This window comes from Phyllobates terribilis, unplaced genomic scaffold (genome assembly GCF_046119375.1).
Source record: "Phyllobates terribilis strain yellow unplaced genomic scaffold, ASM4611937v1 Scaffold_4__5_contigs__length_816908805, whole genome shotgun sequence".
NCBI lineage: Eukaryota > Metazoa > Chordata > Amphibia > Anura > Dendrobatidae > Phyllobates > Phyllobates terribilis.
Window position 1 is genome coordinate 399,969,335 of NW_027362764.1, and position 17,453 is coordinate 399,986,787.

Sequence of the window (17,453 nt, forward strand, 5' to 3'; positions counted from 1 at the left end):
ATTGTACTTGTCAATTGGTGTCCAAGTACCCAGTAGAGTGGGGTGTATTGCCCCGAATATATAAATCACAGAAACAGATCACCATGTACACTTTCGTAGTTGCAAGATAACCGAGAAGCACAAACTGGGCACAATTTATGGGCACTAAGATGGCATATCTGCAATTTTCCAGAAAAAAAGATGCATGGAGTAGATTTTGCAGAGTGGAAACACCTGCGGGGCCAAAATACTCACTGCACCCATAAATGAATTAATTGAGAGGTGTAATTACCAAAATGTGCTCCATGTTGGCGGGTTTATCTGCTTTCTGGGACCCTATGGCTTTTGCAAATGCCAAATTGCACTCCTTTCTTCAAAGCGCTGCTGTGTGGTCACACGGTAATTTCCAATGACATCTGGGTTATCTCTGCAATTGGGGGTAGGGAAAGTTTTCTGGTCCATGTTCACTCATTACCCTTGTGAAAATGAAAAATTTGCAGCCAGTATAATATTTTAGTGATGTATTTGTTTTATTTCTACTTCCCAAGTTATAAAATTCTGTGAAGCATTTGTGATTTCAAAATACTTCATATACCCCTAATTGAATTCCTTGAGTAGTGACGTTTCCAAAATGGTTTTAGTTGAACGTTTTTTTTGTTGTTTTTGCTCATCTGGCACCTCAAGAGCTCTGCAAATAGCGCCCACAAGCTACTCCAACAAAATCTGCGTTCTTAAAGCCAAGTAGAGTTCCTTCCCATCCGATCCTTGCCTTGTTCTCAAACCGTAGTGTACAACCTCATATTGCCAGTCAGTAAAAATTGTTGGTGTCTATTTTTTTCCTATACCCGTGTGAATTAAAAATTTGAGGCTAAAGCAACATTTTTACTTTTCATACAGAGAAAAGCCTTATATTTTTTATTTTTACCGTCCAAATTTCTTAAATTCTGTGGTGCATCTGAAGTTAAATGTTTACCACACACCTAGATGTACATTGCAGGGTTTAGTTTCCTAAATGGTTCACTGAGGGGTTTACTTCATTTTTGCTCCTCAGAGACTTTCAAATGCAAAATGGTGTCATAATTTGTGTTCCAAAACACACAAATAGCACTCTTTCCTTTCCGATACCCCAATTGTTGTCACATGGCAGGGATCTCATTTATTCGAAATTGATTAACAAATTATGGGGTCCATTTTCTCCTATTATCTTGTGAAAATGACACATTTTGGGCTAAAACAACATTCTGTAAATGGTCTTCACACCCCTAGATCAATTCCACGAGGTGTCTAGTTTTCAAAATGGGGTTACTTGTGGGTATTTCCTGATGATTTGGCAGTTTTGGGCCTCCGCAAATGGGACATGGTGTTCGCAGTCTATTCCAGCCATACTTATACTCCAAAAATCAAATGGTTCTCCTACCCTTCCCAGCGCTGCCATACGCCCAAACAGCAGTTTTTGACCACACTTGGGATATTGCCATGTTTAAGAAATTGCATAATTGTGGAATTTATTTTCTCCTATTACTCCGTGTGAAAATGAAAAATTGTATTGCTAAAGCAACATTTTTATCTTGAAAAAATTTAATTTTTTTTAATGGGCAGCCCGGTGGCTCAGTGGTTGGCACTGGCTCCTTGCAGCTCTGGGGTCCTGGTTCAAAGTCCACCAAGGTCAACATCTGCAATCTGCAAGGAGTTTGTAGGTTCTCCCCTTGTTGGCGTGGGTTTCCTCCCACACTCCAAAGACAAACTGATTAGGGAACTTAGATTGTGAGCCCCAATGGGGACAGTGATGATGACATATGTAAAGCACTGTGGTATATGATGATGCAATATAAGCATGATAAGTAAATATATGAATAAATGTCACTTATAATTCCTGTATAGCACGTTAAATTTTGAGGGGTGCAGTTTTTAAAATGCTATCACTTTTTTGGGTTTTTTTCAATATATAGGCCTCTCAGTCTCTTCAAAACGGAATAGGTCTGTTAAAAATAGTATTTGTAAATTTCCTTGAGGCTATGTGCCCACGATGCAGAAATGCTCAGGATTTTTTCCTGAGCGTTTCTGCATCTCCCTGGCAGAAAAAACGCATGCGGATTGTACATGCGGATTGTACATGCGTTTTTCTGCCAGGGACATGTGGAAATGGAGCGGTTACCCACTGACATTTCCACATGTTGATTGACAAGCGCTTTCCAAGCGATTAGCATCACTTGGAAAGTGCTTGTGACAACTAGGTCACACTATATAAATCCATGCAAACAGCATGGATTTATATAGTGTGACCCGAGAGAGTGGTAAAAATAAATGTATACTTACCCTCCGGTGGCCCCCGGTGTCCCTGCTCACTCCGTTCTCCCTTGCCGGCAACAGTGAATTGAAAGACCCGTCACATGACTCTGACGTCAGCGCAGGTCCTTCAACTCACTGCGAAGTGCCGAGAACCAAGCAGAAGCGGTGCGCGGGCCGACACAAGGTAAGTATACATTTATTTTTTATTTTATTCTTTTTTTACAGATTTTTTAATGGTACTTGGGTGTGGAGGAGACTCTCCTCTCATCTACACCTGGGTACCATCCGCACATTAGAACGCTTGAATTACGCATCTACATATACAGTGATGCGTAATCTATGCGGTCTAATGCAAGTCAATGGCGGCGAAGACGCAGCACTTCCGCAAAATAATTGGTAGTGCTGCGTTTTTTTCCGCAATGATAATCCGCAGCGGAAATTTCCGCAGCATGTGCACAGCACATGCGGATTATCATTGGGGAACATTGCTGCCCTTCTACCATGCATTTTTAATGCGTTTCCGCAGCTGCAAAAACGCGGCGGAAACGCATTAAAAATGCATCGTGTGCACACAGCCTGAAACGTGAAAAATTGGTGCTGAGTTTTAACCCTTCCGACATCCTAACGAAATAAAAGGACATTTGAAAATTTATGCTGATGTAATGTAGATATGTGAAATTTTATTTATTAAAAATGAGAATCTGTCACTAGGTTTTTGCTACCCAATCTGACAGGAGCATGATGTAGGGGCAGAGACCCTTTTTCAAATGATGTCACTTACTGGGCTGAATGCTGTCATTTTCATAAAATCACAGCATTATTTGCTGCAGATCTACCAATTCTCTTGATGCTTCGCTCTGTATAAGTCTGCTTATACCTCTGATTGTCAGATTTCTTTGTATTCTATTCATAGTCAGAAAGCTGCCAATCCGTGGCGAGGACAGAGTTATACAGAGCTAATGAACATAGTGCACTGTATGGCAGCAGGTTTACTAGTCCTCTAGTGATTTTATCAAAACTAAGCTAAGCAGACCAGTAACTGAACACATCAGTGAAATCCGGGTCCCTGCCCGTACAGTATGCTGCACTTAGATTAGGTAGCAAACACTTACTGACAGATTCCGATTAACTATTTTGTGTTGTATCCCCTCTGGGCTAAGGATACAAGCACTCATAGTTTGAAATTTGCTAATTTTTCAAAACTGCTCTCAAATTTCAGATACTTGAATTAAAAAATAAAAAGAGAGAAACCTGTTGACCTAAATTTGCCACTAACATAAAATGCAATGTACCACAAAAAATAATCTCAAAATCCTTGATATATGTTGAAGCCTTCCAAAGTTATCACATAAGGTGACACTGGCCAAATCTGAAAAATGGCTCCCTAAGAAACGGGATAATTGAATTTGCTTTAATTGTTTTCATTGCAGACAAAAGAGGAAGAAAAAATAGTTCTGAGTGCAAGCCGCCTACTAGACACAACAGTTTTGAAATCAGTCGGACATGTAACCCTCTCGCAGAACTAGATACAATGCAAGAAGCCATAAACTTGTCTGAGCCAAATAATTCACCTTTGGCTGAATCCACTGTGATAGAATTCAGTGAAGTCAATGTTTGTAATATGGATGAAACTCTTAATGTCTTTGACTCCAATGATCTTAACGACAGTAGCTCTGTAAATTGTCATTTTGAAAGTGATACGGATGATATATCTGAAGTACAGCATTGGGCTAAACCTCTCCCAAATCTTCTATCGCCTATACAGTGTTCCCCGTTAACAATACAGGTAGGCTTGAATTATATTATTTTTAGTTTTTCGACATTTGCTTCTGTGAACTGGGGTTTAATTTCAGTAAACCGTTATATCTTAAAGTTCCACTGCAGTGTTTTCTTTTCAGTGCTGGAGTGGTGCCACTATTCTAAGTTCCTTGACCCTTATTATACTCATCAGCAACTGTCTTCTGCTCTTCCCGGTGCCGCTCCGGTCCTGATCTTGTGACCGCAACTTCTGATTGACTGAAATTCAGAGGGAACGGTCTCAAATTCTCAGTGAAAGTCTATAAGAGCCTCATTCGTTTTAAAACTGCTTGTCAAAAATATTTTTAAAATTACTCAGACTGATATAAAGAATCAGGAAGACAATGGGAAAAGAATCAATACTCTTACTATCTGCTATATACACTGCTCAAAAAAATAAAGGGAACACTTAAATAACACATCCTAGATCTGAATGAATGAAATATTCTCATTGAATACTTTGTTCTGTACAAAGTTGAATTTTCTGATAGCAAAATCACACAAAAATCATCAATGGAAATCAAATTTATTAACCAATGAAGGCCTGGATTTGGAGTCACCTCCAAAATTAAAGTGGAAAAACACACTACAGGCTGATCCAACTTTGATGTGATGTCCTTTAAACAAGTCAAAATGAGGCTCAGTATTGTGTGTGGCCTCCACGTGTCTGTATGACCTCCCTACAACGCCTGGGCATGCTCCTGATGAGGTTGCGGATGATCTCCTGTGGGATCTCCTCCCAGACCTGGACTAAAGCATCCGCCAACTCCTGGACAGTCTGTGGTGCAACGTGACGTTGGTGGATGGAGCGAGACATGATGTCCCAGATGTGCTCAATCGGATTCAGGTCTGGGGAACGGGCGGGCCAGTCCATAGCTTCAATGCCTTCATCTTGCAGGAACTGCTGACACACTCCAGCCACATGAGGTCTGGCATTGTCCTGCATTAGGAGGAACCCAGGGCCAACCGCACCAGCATATGGTCTCACAAGGGGTCTGAGGATCTCATCTCGGTACCTACTGGCAGTTAGGCTACCTCTGGCGAGCACATGGAGGGCTGTGCGGCCCTCCAAAGAAATGCCACCCCACACCATTACTGACCCACTGCCAAACCAATCATGCTGAAGGATGTTGCAGGCAACTGATCGCTCTCCACGGCGTCTCCAGACTCTGTCACTTCTGTCACATGTGCTCAGTGTGAACCTGCTTTCATCTGTGAAGAGCACAGAATAGACAATAGATGGAAATTATTGGCAATTATCAAGACACCCTCAATAAAGGAGTGGTTCTGCATGTGGGGACCACAGAACACATCTCAGTACCAATGCTTCTGGCTGATGTTTTGGTCACTTTTGAATTTTGGTTGTGCTTTCACACTCGTGGTAGCATGAGACGGACTCTACAACCCACAGAAGTTGCTCAGGTAGTGCAGCTCATCCAGGATGGCACATCAATGCGAGCCGTGGAAAGAAGGTTTGCTGTGTCTGTCAGTGTAGTGTCCAGAGTATGCAGGCGCTACCAGGAGACAGGCCAGTACACCAGAAGACGTGGAGGGGGCCGTAGGAGGGCAACAACCCAGCAGCAGGACCGCTACCTCCGCCTTTGTGCAAGGAGGAACAGGAGGAGCACTGCCAGAGCCCTGCAAAATGATCTCCAGCATGCTACAAATGTGCATGTGTCTGCACAAACGGTTAGAAACTGACTCCATGAGGGTGGTATGAGGGCCTGACGTCCACAGATGGGGGTTGTGCTCACAGCCCAACACCGTGCAGGACGCTTGCCATTTGCTACAGACCACCAGGATTGGCAAAGTCGCCACTGGCGCCCTGCGCTCTACACAGATGAAAGCAGGTTCACACTGAGCACATGGGACAGACGTGACAGAGTCTGGAGACACCGTGTAGAGCCATCTGCTGCCTGCAACATCCTTCAGCATTACCGGTTTGGCAGTGGGTCAGTAATGGTGTGGGGTGGCATTTCTTTGGAGGGCCGCACAGCCCTCCTTGTGCTCGCCAGAGGTAGCCTGACTGCCATTAGGTACCGAGATGAGATCCTCAGACCCCTTGTGAGACCATATGCTGGTGCAGTTGGCCCTGGGTTCCTTCTAATGCAGGACAATGCCAGACCTCCATGTGGCTGGAGTGTGTCAGCAATTCCTGCAAGATAAAGGCATTGAAGCTATGGACTGGCCCGCCCGTTCCCCAGACCAGAATCCGATTTGAGCACATCTGGGACATCATGTCTCGCTCCATCCATCCACGTTGCACCACAGACTGTCCAGGAGTTGGCGGATTCTTTAGTCCAGGTCTGGGAGGAGATCCCACAGGAGACCATCCGCAACCTCATCAGGAGCATGCCCAGGCGTTGTAGGGAGGTCATACAGGCACGTGGAGGCCACACACAATACTGAGCCTCATTTTGACTTGTTTTAAGGACATTACATCAAAGTTGGATCAGCCTGTAGTGTGTTTTTCCACTTTAATTTTGGGGATGACTCCAAATCCAGGCCTCCATTGGTTAATAAATTTGATTTTTGTGTGATTTTGCTGTCAGCACATTCAACTTTGTACAGAACAAAATATTCAATGAGAATATTTCATTCATTCAGATCTAGGATATGTTATTTGAGTTTTCCCTTTATTTTTTTGAGCAGTGTATATTTATATATAATATTTGAAACCAGAAGTTTACATACACTATATAAAAAGACACATATTCATGTTTTTCTCAATATCTGATATGAAATCAGGATAAACCTTTCCCGTTTTAGGTCAGTTAGGATTACCATAATTTTTAATATATGCCAAATGACAGAATAATGAGAGAGAATGTTTTAAGGCATTTTTATTACTTACTGCAAAGCCAAAAGTTTACATACATTTCATTAGTATTTGGGACCATTGCCCTTAAACTCTGACTTGGGTCAAACATTTGGGATATCCTTCCACAAGCTTCTCACAATAGTTGGTCGGAATTTGGGCCCATTCCTCCTGATAAAACTGGTGCAACTGATTCAGGTTTGTAGGTCGCCTTGCTCGCATCTGCCTCTTCAGCTTTGCCCATAAATAGGATTGAGATCAGCGCTTTGTGATGGCCACTCCAAAACATTGACTTTGTTATCCTTTTTCAAACAAACTACTAAATTTTTCAAATTTAAGCACAGAGACCATGATGGGGAGTGAAGTGGTAGGAAAGTTTAAGGAAGAGAAAATCAGGGTATTTTCCAACTTTGCTTTATTAAAGAACGACACAGGGAGAGGAAGGTCAGTGGGTCAAGGGGATAAGGATAATGGTAATATAGTATGAAAACATAGCAAATTAAATTAACTTATCTTAATTGTAACCTTATATAAGTATGATTAGTGGTTTATCTTCACAACTCTCAAATCTAAAGTAATTTTGTAATAATCAGAGGATCAACATAACAGTTTCAAGATGTAGAAATGTAAACCGTAGCACAGCCGGTAAGGTGCTCCAGTAGGGTCCAACACCAGTAGATATATCTCAGCCGAGGACTTTGCCTCATTCTTCAAGCTGAAGATTGATACCTCAGACAAAGCTTTTGCCTAAAGTCCCCACAGCCCCTTCTCATATCTAGTCAATCCTCCTCCTCCAAAACCTGCTTTTCCGCCATTACAGAAGATCAATTTTCCTCCTTACTCTCCAAGTCTCACCTCACCACCTGTGAACTTGACCCTATCCCATCTCGCCTCATCCCTAAACTTACTACAGTCTTCATCCCAACTCTAACCCACCTCTTCAACCTGTCTCTAACGACTTGTGTCTTCCTCTCATGCTTCAAATGTGCCTCAATCACATCCATCCTCAAAAAACCCTCCCTTGACCCATCCTCTCTGCCTAGCTATCACCCTATATCACTTCTCCTCTATGCCTCAAAACTACTGGAACAACACGTCCATTTTGAACTGTCCTCCCACCTCTCCTCCTGCTCTCTTTGACCGCTTACAATCTGGCTTCCGAACGCACCATTCTACTAAAACTGCCCTGACTAAAGTCACCAACGACTTACTAACTGCCAAATCCAAGCGACACTATTCTGTCCTTCTCCTGTCATCTGTCTTCGACACAGTGGACCATTCCCTCTTATTACCGATTCTCTTATCTCTTGGCATCAAAGACTCGGCCCTTTCTTGGATCTCCTCATACTTAACAGACAGGACCTTCAGTGTTTCTCACTCACACACCACCTCCTTACCTCGCCCCCTATCTGTCGGTGTCCCACAAAGTTGAGTCCTAGGACCTCTGCCCTTCTCAATCTACACCCTCAGCCTGGGACAGCTCATAGAGTCCCACGGCTTTCAGTGTCATCTCTATGCTGACGACACACAGATTTACCTCTCTGGACCTGATATTACCTCCTTACTAACTAGAATCCTACAATGTTTGTCCGCTATCTCATCCTTCTTCTCTGCTAGATTTCTAAAACTTAACATGGATTAAACTGAATTCATCATCTTTCCCCCATCTCACTCAGCCCCCCATCCATCAAACTCAATGGCTGTCCGCTTTCCCCAGTCCCACAAGCTCGCTGCCTTGGGGTATCCCTGGACTTTAACCTCTCTTTCAAACCACATATCCAAGCCCTTTCCATTTCCTGCCGACTCCAACTCAAAAGTATCACCCAGATCTGCACATTCATCAGCAAAAACTGTGCAAAAACATTAGTGCATGCCCTCATCATCTCCCGCCTCGACTACTGCAACCTCCTGCTCTGTGGCCTCCCTTCCAACACTCTCGCACCCCTCCAATCTATCCTAAACTCTGCTGCCTGACTAATCCACCTGTCCCCCCACTATTCCCCGGCCTCTCCTCTCAGTCAATCCCTTCACTGGCTCCCTATTTCCCAGAGACTCCAGTTCTAAACCCTAACTATGGCATACAAAGACATCCACAACCTGTCTCCTCCATACATCTGTGACCTAGTCTCCCGGTACATACCCACACGCAACCTACGATCCTCGCAAGATCTCCTTCCCTACTCCCCTCTTATCTCCTCTTCCCACAATCGCATACAAGATTTCTCTCGTGCTTTCCCCCCTACTCTGGAACTCTCTACCCCAACATATCAGACTCTCGCCTACCGTGGAAACCTTCAAAAGGAACCTGAAGTCCCACCTCTTCCGACAAGCCTACAACCTGCAGTAACCATCGCTCCACCACACCGCTGCACGACCAGCTCTACCTTCACCTACTGTATCCTCACCCATCTCTTGTAGACTGTGAGCCCTCGCGGGCAGGCTTCTCTCTCCTTCTGTACCAGTTTGCCATTGCGTTTTTGTTCAAGATTTTTGTTATTGTTTTTGCTTTGTATACCCCTTTTTTCACTTGTAAAGCGCCATGGAATAAATGTCGCTATAATAAATAATAAGTAAAACTGGGCACTCAGAAGGGATGAATTTCATAAATTTTAATAGCAGCTTATACACAACAAAATGGTAGATATTTCGGTTGAAAACGACCTTCCTCAGTATGTGCTGTGATGCAGAATAACAAACACTACAGATATTAGATCAAATACAAATAATAAAAAATAACATAGAACAAAATATACCAAAAGTCTACTTTATATAGGGAAGAGAGGACAACATGTACAAGGAGTTTGTATGTTCTCACCGTGTTTGCGTGGGTTTCCTCCTGTTATGTTCTGCTACCAGAGCTAAGGAAAGAGAGGAAATCTGTCCCTACGATAGAACTCAGCTGAATCCCTACGATGTAACAGGGAACCTGATCCTGCGATCAGACCTGCTAAAGTCCTAAGCTAGTCTGTACGGAGACCTATAGATGTGGGGAAGGAATCCCTACAAGTACTAAGGACTGGGAGGAAAATGGGACACCTCCTAACAGAAATAGTAGCAGACAGACAAACAAACAAAATATATAGAACACTGAGGTCCGTAGACCAAGCAAACTAACAGAGTTAGATACAGAGCACAGGCTAGCTAGAAAGTAGTTATACAATGAAGTCCAGCAAAGCCAGAAGGGCGGAGCAGGATTAAATAGGCCAACAAGGTCATGAGACCAGCAAAGGAAAAAAAACCTAAGAGCAAGGTTCTAACACCTCCCACACTCCAAAGACATACTGATAGGGAACTTAGATTGTGAGCCCCAATGGGGACAGTGCCCATAATGTCTGTAAATTGCTGTGGAATTAATGGCGCTATATAACTGAGTAAAATAAATAACGCATTGAAATCTGTCAGCATTAGGAAACTCAAATAGAAAAGGTAGAGGCTGGAACTACCAGACTGCGTGAGGGGATTTCAGTGCATGATCTTCCCTATATTATTTAGACTTTTGGTATATTTTTTTCTATGTCTTTATATTATTTGTATTTGATCTAATATCTGTAGTATTCGTTATTTTGTATCACAGTACATACTGAGGAAGGTCTATTTCGACCGAAACCATTTTGTTGTGTTTAAACTGCTATTAAAATTGATGAAGTTCATCCCTTCTGAGTGCCCAGTTTTACTTCATGTAAAATTTATCCAAGGCTTCCATCTTTTATAATACTGTTCATAATGATTATTCAAGATAAGATAGCATGACTTCTTTCATACAAGTTATACAAAGTTATCTATAACATCATTAATAGCAGGGATAGATGTTTCTTTCCATAATGTCGCTATAGCTTTTTTAGCAACCAAAAAAATATGAATGATTATTGGTTTGTAAATCGGATTAATGTCATCTAGGTCTAGAGAAAGTAAAGTCATGTGAGGTAACAAGATTATATTCTGCTGAGTATTCTGGTTAACTAATTTAGAAATTTCTCTCCAAAACTGGTGTAATTTTGGGCAACCCCAAAACATGTGTAATAGGTCTCCTTTAAGGCCACAACCCTTCTAACAATTTTTATGGGAAGGCTTTGGCCAGTTTTGAGTGGGTAAAATACCACCTTGAAATAATCTTATAAAAGGACTCCTGCAGGGACGCACATATATTAGATGAGTGTGTTGATTTGAGAGACAATTGCCATTGCTCTGGAGTAAAAGGTGATCATGAAGGAGAATTTTTCAAATTCTTGATTTAAAAAATCATAAATATTTCTTGATTTCCATCTTTCTTATCCTCAAGCCACTTTGTTACCATTTTGGCAGTGTGCTTCAGGTCATTGTCCACTTGGAAGACCCATTTCTGCCCAAGCTTTAACTTCCTGGCTGATGTCTTGAGATGTTGCTTTAGTATTGCCACATAATCTTCTTTTCTCATGATGCCATCTATTTTATGAAGTGCACCAGTCCCTTCTGCAGCTAAACAACCCCACAACATGATGCTGCCACCCCGTGTTTCACAGTTGGGATGGTGTTCTTAGGCTTTCAAGCTTCTCCCTTTTTCCTCCAAACGTAACGATGGTCATTATGCCCAAAAAGGTCAATTTTAGTTTCATCAGACCACAGGGTATGTCTCCAAAAATTAAGGTCTTTGTTCCTGTGTGCATTTGCAAACATTAATCTGGCATTTTTATGTTTCTTTTGGAGTAATGGCTTCTTCCTGGCTGAGTGGCCTTTCAGGCTATGTTGATACAGTACTCGTTTCACTGTGGATATTGGCACAACCTTACCAGCTTCCGCCATAATCTTCAAAAGGTCATTTGCTTTTGTTCTTGGGTTGATATGCGCATGTCGGACCAAACCACGTTCATCTCTGGGACACAGAACTTGTCTCCTTTCTGAGCGGTATGATGGCTGGACATTCCCATCTTGTTTGTACTTGCATATAATTCTTTGTACAGATGAACGAGGCACCTTCAGGTATCTTGAAATTGTAGCCAAGGATGAGCCAGACTTGTGCAAGTCCACAATTCTCTTTCTGAAATCTTGGCTGATTTCTTTAGACTTTCCCATGATGTGACACAAAGAAGTAGTGTGTTTCAGGTGTGCATTAAAATACATCCACAGGTGTGTCTCTAATTAACTCAGACTGTCAGAAGCTTCCAAAGACATGACATCATCATAGGGGCAGTCCAGAATTGTTTAAAGGCATAGTAATCTTGGTGTATGTAAACATTTGACTTTAAATCTCTCTCTCTCTCTTTCTTTCTCTTTCTCTCTCTCTCTCATTATGGTAATCCTAATTGACCTAACACAGTAGAGTTTTATTCTGATTTCAGATCAGATATTGAGAAAAACATACATATGTGTCTTTTTATATGTATGTACTTTTTATACTTTATATGTACTTTTTATATGTATGTAAACTTCTGGTTTCAACTGTACATACACTTATATTTCTTTGAAAGAGCGTATTCCCTTTCAGAAAATCCCGGTCACTGGATGCAATTTGTTTTTAAGTCATACTTAATGTGATGTCCCCACCACTGAGTCTCTGCTGCTGGGACAGATATATGCTGAAGAGCTGACCTCACATTGATAGCACGACAGTCACTGAGATCACTGGCTCTGCCCATGTACATAGTGTTGTGCTTAGAGTGGCTGAGCTCTGCAACCAATATGAGATGCCAAGAGCAGGGGCTGACACTCAGCCTGTGACTTTCCCTACATTGGAATTCAGTAAGATATGATAGTCTTCTATTCTGAATGCACTATTTTTTTATTAAAATATAAAAAATATATTGAAGAAACCTTTTAAATATTTTTATTTTTTTCGTTACAGAATGTATTTGGAGAATTCTCAGACACAAGTGATGCAGAGAGCACTAGTGAAGTGGATCAGATCAGTGTTGCTTCTTCACAAAACATGGAAAATATACTTAATAGGACTGATAAAAGCAGTACTTTGAACGAAGAGGTTGATCACCCTTTGTTAGCTCCAGTTAATTTTACAGTTAAGAGCAAAGCGAGTTCTAATGACTGTCCAGACCTAACCATGGAGGTAGAAATAAGCAAGCTTGACCTTGCCCAGAATATTCAATTATTACCTTTGCAAGAGACACAGCCAGTGATTGAAAATCCCATCCATATGGAATGTGAAGAAAGATCTAATCCTCTTGAAAACAGCACATCATGCTTAAAAGAAGCTCTGACCAACACTTCAAAGAGTTCTGAACCCAAATTTAAAAACGATGAGTTTTGTAAAGGATCCTCAGCTGAACCTGAAACTATAGCTATGTCTCTGGATGCAGATAATGTGAATAAAGAGGCTTTGTGTCACATGGAAAGAGAGATAATGCCATTCGATAATGGAGCTTACAATTCTGCAGTGAGCAGTGGTCCTTCAGTAAATTTAACAAAGCCAGATGGCACTGTAGGTAAAATTAAGTTTGATAACCTAAATGATGATAATGATGACTCATTTAGATGCTTGAATGCTAGCAAAAGTCACATAATTGAAGATCCACTTGTCCATCACGAGATAAACACAGACGCGGATATGTCCATGCCGGTGGGAAAGTCTGTTGTTACAATTGTAAACTGTGACCAAAAAACTGTGGTACGGATGCAGTCTGAAAATTGTTCAGAAAATGACAATTCAAGCTCTTCAACGGATTTGCATATTAAACCAAATATTTCAGATGATAGCAGCCCATTTGCGAAGGATGCTAACTGGCAAAAATATTATAATAATTCTGTAGGTCTTGATTTGTCTAAATGTGGTGAAAAGAATTTAGACAAAAAATTAAACTTTATACCTACTGTTAATCTGAATAAATGCCCTGAAGAACCTTGTACTTTAAGGACTGAAAAAACAAACTCAGATTCTGTTTCAAAGCAGCCATTGGAAAGTAGCCAACAAAGTGATCCATTGAAGCAAACATCTCCTACGCTTAGTAGCCATAATCGGCTGTCAACCGTTTCAAATGGAGCACAAGAAATAGATTGTGAAAATATCAAGGAGTCTTCAATATATCAGAAATCTGGAGACATGGATATAAACCATGAAACTCCTCATGATGCAAATGTTACAGTCAAACAAAATATGGCAATATCATTGAACAAATGTGATTCCATTACTGTTACCGCCTTGGAGTCACAGTGTAAAACTGTAGAGAAGAAAGATGATGATCTGGAAAATGGCTCATGTCCAAAAGAAAAGGTATTGGAACATAAACCTGAGAAACAAAATTTTTGTGATCTTGGGGTGGACAAAATGGTCAGTACATCTAAAAGTCATACTGATGATGATCGATCTGAAAGAAATTCACCACAAACTGTTGATCACCCTTCCACTGCAGGTTACTCAAATGTGCCCCAGGCTTCATCATTGCACCAAGAATCTGACATACAGCTGCAGTCCTCACTCGTAGACACTTGTGATAAAGACTCTGTCTATTTTCCAAACCTGGGAAATAGTGAAAATCGATCATCTTCGCCTACAACTCTACATCCGAGCGAGAAGTGCTCTCCATGTATTGATATGGACAGCCCTAGTCATCAAAATTCGAAACTCCCTTCTGCTGTCAGTTTCAGTCATGTTAACATAACAGAAGATCCTGAACATAAAAATGACAGAAACATAATTAAAACCCAATTTGAAGAAGTAAGTCGCAGTATAAAATCAAGCCTCGACTTGAATTCCACCATTCCAGAACAGAAAAACCCAATTGTTTGTCCACTTTCTAAAACTGGCCTTGTTCCTGTAAAAGTCAAATCGCAACCTAAAATTTTGCCTGTTCTTCCACTGGAAGAGTTCCAGCACTTTCATTTATTTTCAAAATCAACGGACTCTCTTGAAAAATTAGAAAAAAATACTGTTGACTTATGTGATAGCTATCTAGATAGTAGTGAAAGTGAGTATGAGTTTCCCGTTCGTAAGGTGAACTTTACACGGCCAACCTTTAACAATCCAATTGTTCAAAATGAATCATTTACAATGGCATCTGATGTCACTAAAACTTATGATGAACAACATAAACCACCTACATTAGCCCAGAATGAAGGACACAGTGCTACAGTAGTTAAACATCTGAATGGATCTGATGAGTCTAAAGTGGAGAATGACGTGTTCAGAGAACCTGAACATTCAGTCCTGCGCTCTCTAAATACAGAATCGAAGAGTGGTGCGAATAGTGACGGAAATGTAGAATGTTCCCCAGATGAAAAATCTAAGATTATTACTTCTAGGCAGGATCCAGTAACACTGAATGAGGTTTCTGGTCATATTCAATTTCATGATGCTGGAAAAAACACTAGAAATAATGCTGAAACTGGAGGCCGAAGAATTCTTCCTGGTAAAAATCTAATTTGGAATTTCAGTAGACCTGATGACAAATTCCGACCGAAGACCAATTTTGGGAAAGTATCTGCCAATTTGGAAAGTTCAGTCGTTAGAGGTGGTGCAGGTACTGAAAAAGCAAAAGAACATGATCCTTCCAACAAACTCAAATCGTCCAACTTTCAAGCTGCAAGAAAAGAAATTCCTCCAAATAAGCAATCTCAAGGGAGTACAGTATTATTGAACGCACAGATAGGGCAAACTATTTTAGCAAATGCTGACACCTCTACCAACAGGGGTCGTTCACCAGAAACCATTATTAATGAATTAAGATCTGAAATGGGTCCACCACTCCCTCCCCTCCTTGGTCCATTGTTGTCAACTCCCCCAAGAAGCATGCGTACTCTCTCACCCATTATGTCGTCTTCAAGTCGTTCTTCCTTGCCATCTCCCCTTGAGGAGTTGGTTTCTCCTTTACCTGGAGCACCATTTCCACCTTTAATGTCACCGCTAAGTGATGAACGTAAACGAAAGTCTCCTCTATTTAATACTCCATCTCCTGCTGAGAAAGCAAACCGTAGAATACTGTCTTCTCCTTTGCAGTTCTGTGCTGCCACTCCAAAACATGCTGTTCCTGTGCCAGGAAGATTGCCTCTTTATGCAAATGGAACCTCTGCATGTAATGTTCAAGAAAATTCTGTGAAAATTCTTGATACCATGTACCCAGAATTGTCTGCACGGGCCAGGACTTTAAACATATTAAAAGGTAATGTTCAGTTGAATAGAGGTTTGCCTAGAGATGGGCATAACATGCCTGTTAGCAAGATCACGGGTTTTAAGTCCATTACATCTACTTCAACAGTATTCATAAAAACCGGGAGCAATTCAAAACCAAGCAACAAAGAGAAACTGAATACTTTAGAAACACAAAGCTGCACTTCTGTAAATAAGAGAGCGATAGAGTCTTTCCAGATGCCTAAAAGTGCCAAAAGACTAAGGCTAGATAGCGAATCTCCAGTTGTTGAAAGTGTCAAAGACTGTTTCACAATGCCTGGAGAGAAAGCTGATGAATCTTGTCAAAACTTTAGTTACTGTGAGCCCATTCATGATATTGGGAAAGACAGTAGTGTTGATGAAGACATTATAAATAATGCTCTTAAAAAAATAGAAGAATTGTGTTTTGACCTTCTGCCTGTAATAAGAAGCCATGTTCACGTTGGGACGGTTCCCAGTGTTCCGGTAATGAGAAATGAGGAGAAAGAAGTGATTTACGAATTCAGCAACTTAAAAAAGGTAAGTCTTGCAACTGTGTCATGCAGGGACAGACTGGGTCTGAAATTCAGCACCGGCATTGCAAAGCACACAGGCCCATGCTGTCGCCTCCCCAGATTGGGGTCTCTTACTAATATTACCCTGCCTGGAGGAAATCAAGATTTACTAGAAGACCTATAGTTCCAATAATACCGCTATAAGATTTAACAAAAATACCACAATAATAAAATTGCAATATAATAGACAAGTACCACCCGTCCATACCAGCATTTACAGTAGTGATATCCCCATACCGATCATTAACCAAAACCCTTGTACTAGGACTGATACTGTCACCATACACTGGCAATATAATAGTAATATCTGTTTTACACCAGTACTCTGAGTACCGTATGTGGGTATACTGCATAGGTTCTCACAAATGTCATTCTGCACAATGCCTTGACCACTTCTTCCATCCATAACTCGTTCTTGCAAAATGAAACCTAGCGATATCTTTGGCTTATTGCTTTTCCAGCACCACCTCACATTCCCCACCTTTACAAAACTATGTAGTGCTATGACCAGTGCCCTAAACTGTAATAATGTCTCCTCTGTGCACTGTACAGTAATAGTAGCTTCTCTCTGCGCCCCACACAATAGTAGTGCAATCTCTCTTCCCCTACACCGTAAAGATGCTCCCTTTTGCCTCCTTCGTTATACAGCACCCTATAAAAGTAATGTCCCCATGTGCCTCATGTAATAATAATCCCCCTTGACCCCTTATAATATTAATAACCACATTACTCCTTATAATACAAACACCCCTGTGCTTTCTTAAAACAATAATAATGCTTCTTATGCTTCCCCTGTAATAACTACCCCCCCCCAGTGTGTCTCCTTATAATGATTACCCCTAGTGCCTCTTTATTGTAATAATGACTCTGAGCAGGGGTGCACAGAGCAAAAATCACGACACATAGCATTGTTATCCTTTCCCAA

At 41.2% G+C, this 17,453-nt stretch overlaps 1 protein-coding gene across 1 annotated transcript in view; it reads left to right on the plus strand.

Moving 5' to 3' along the window:
* Positions 1-17,453, plus strand: part of ICE1 (interactor of little elongation complex ELL subunit 1) — a 99,162-nt gene that overhangs the window by 53,075 nt on the left and 28,634 nt on the right. Inside the window, exons 14-15 of the mRNA XM_073678503.1 lie at positions 3,699-4,054; positions 12,702-16,493. Of these exons, the coding sequence (XP_073534604.1) occupies positions 3,699-4,054; positions 12,702-16,493 (4,148 nt within the window). The remainder of the gene's footprint in view (positions 1-3,698; positions 4,055-12,701; positions 16,494-17,453) is intronic.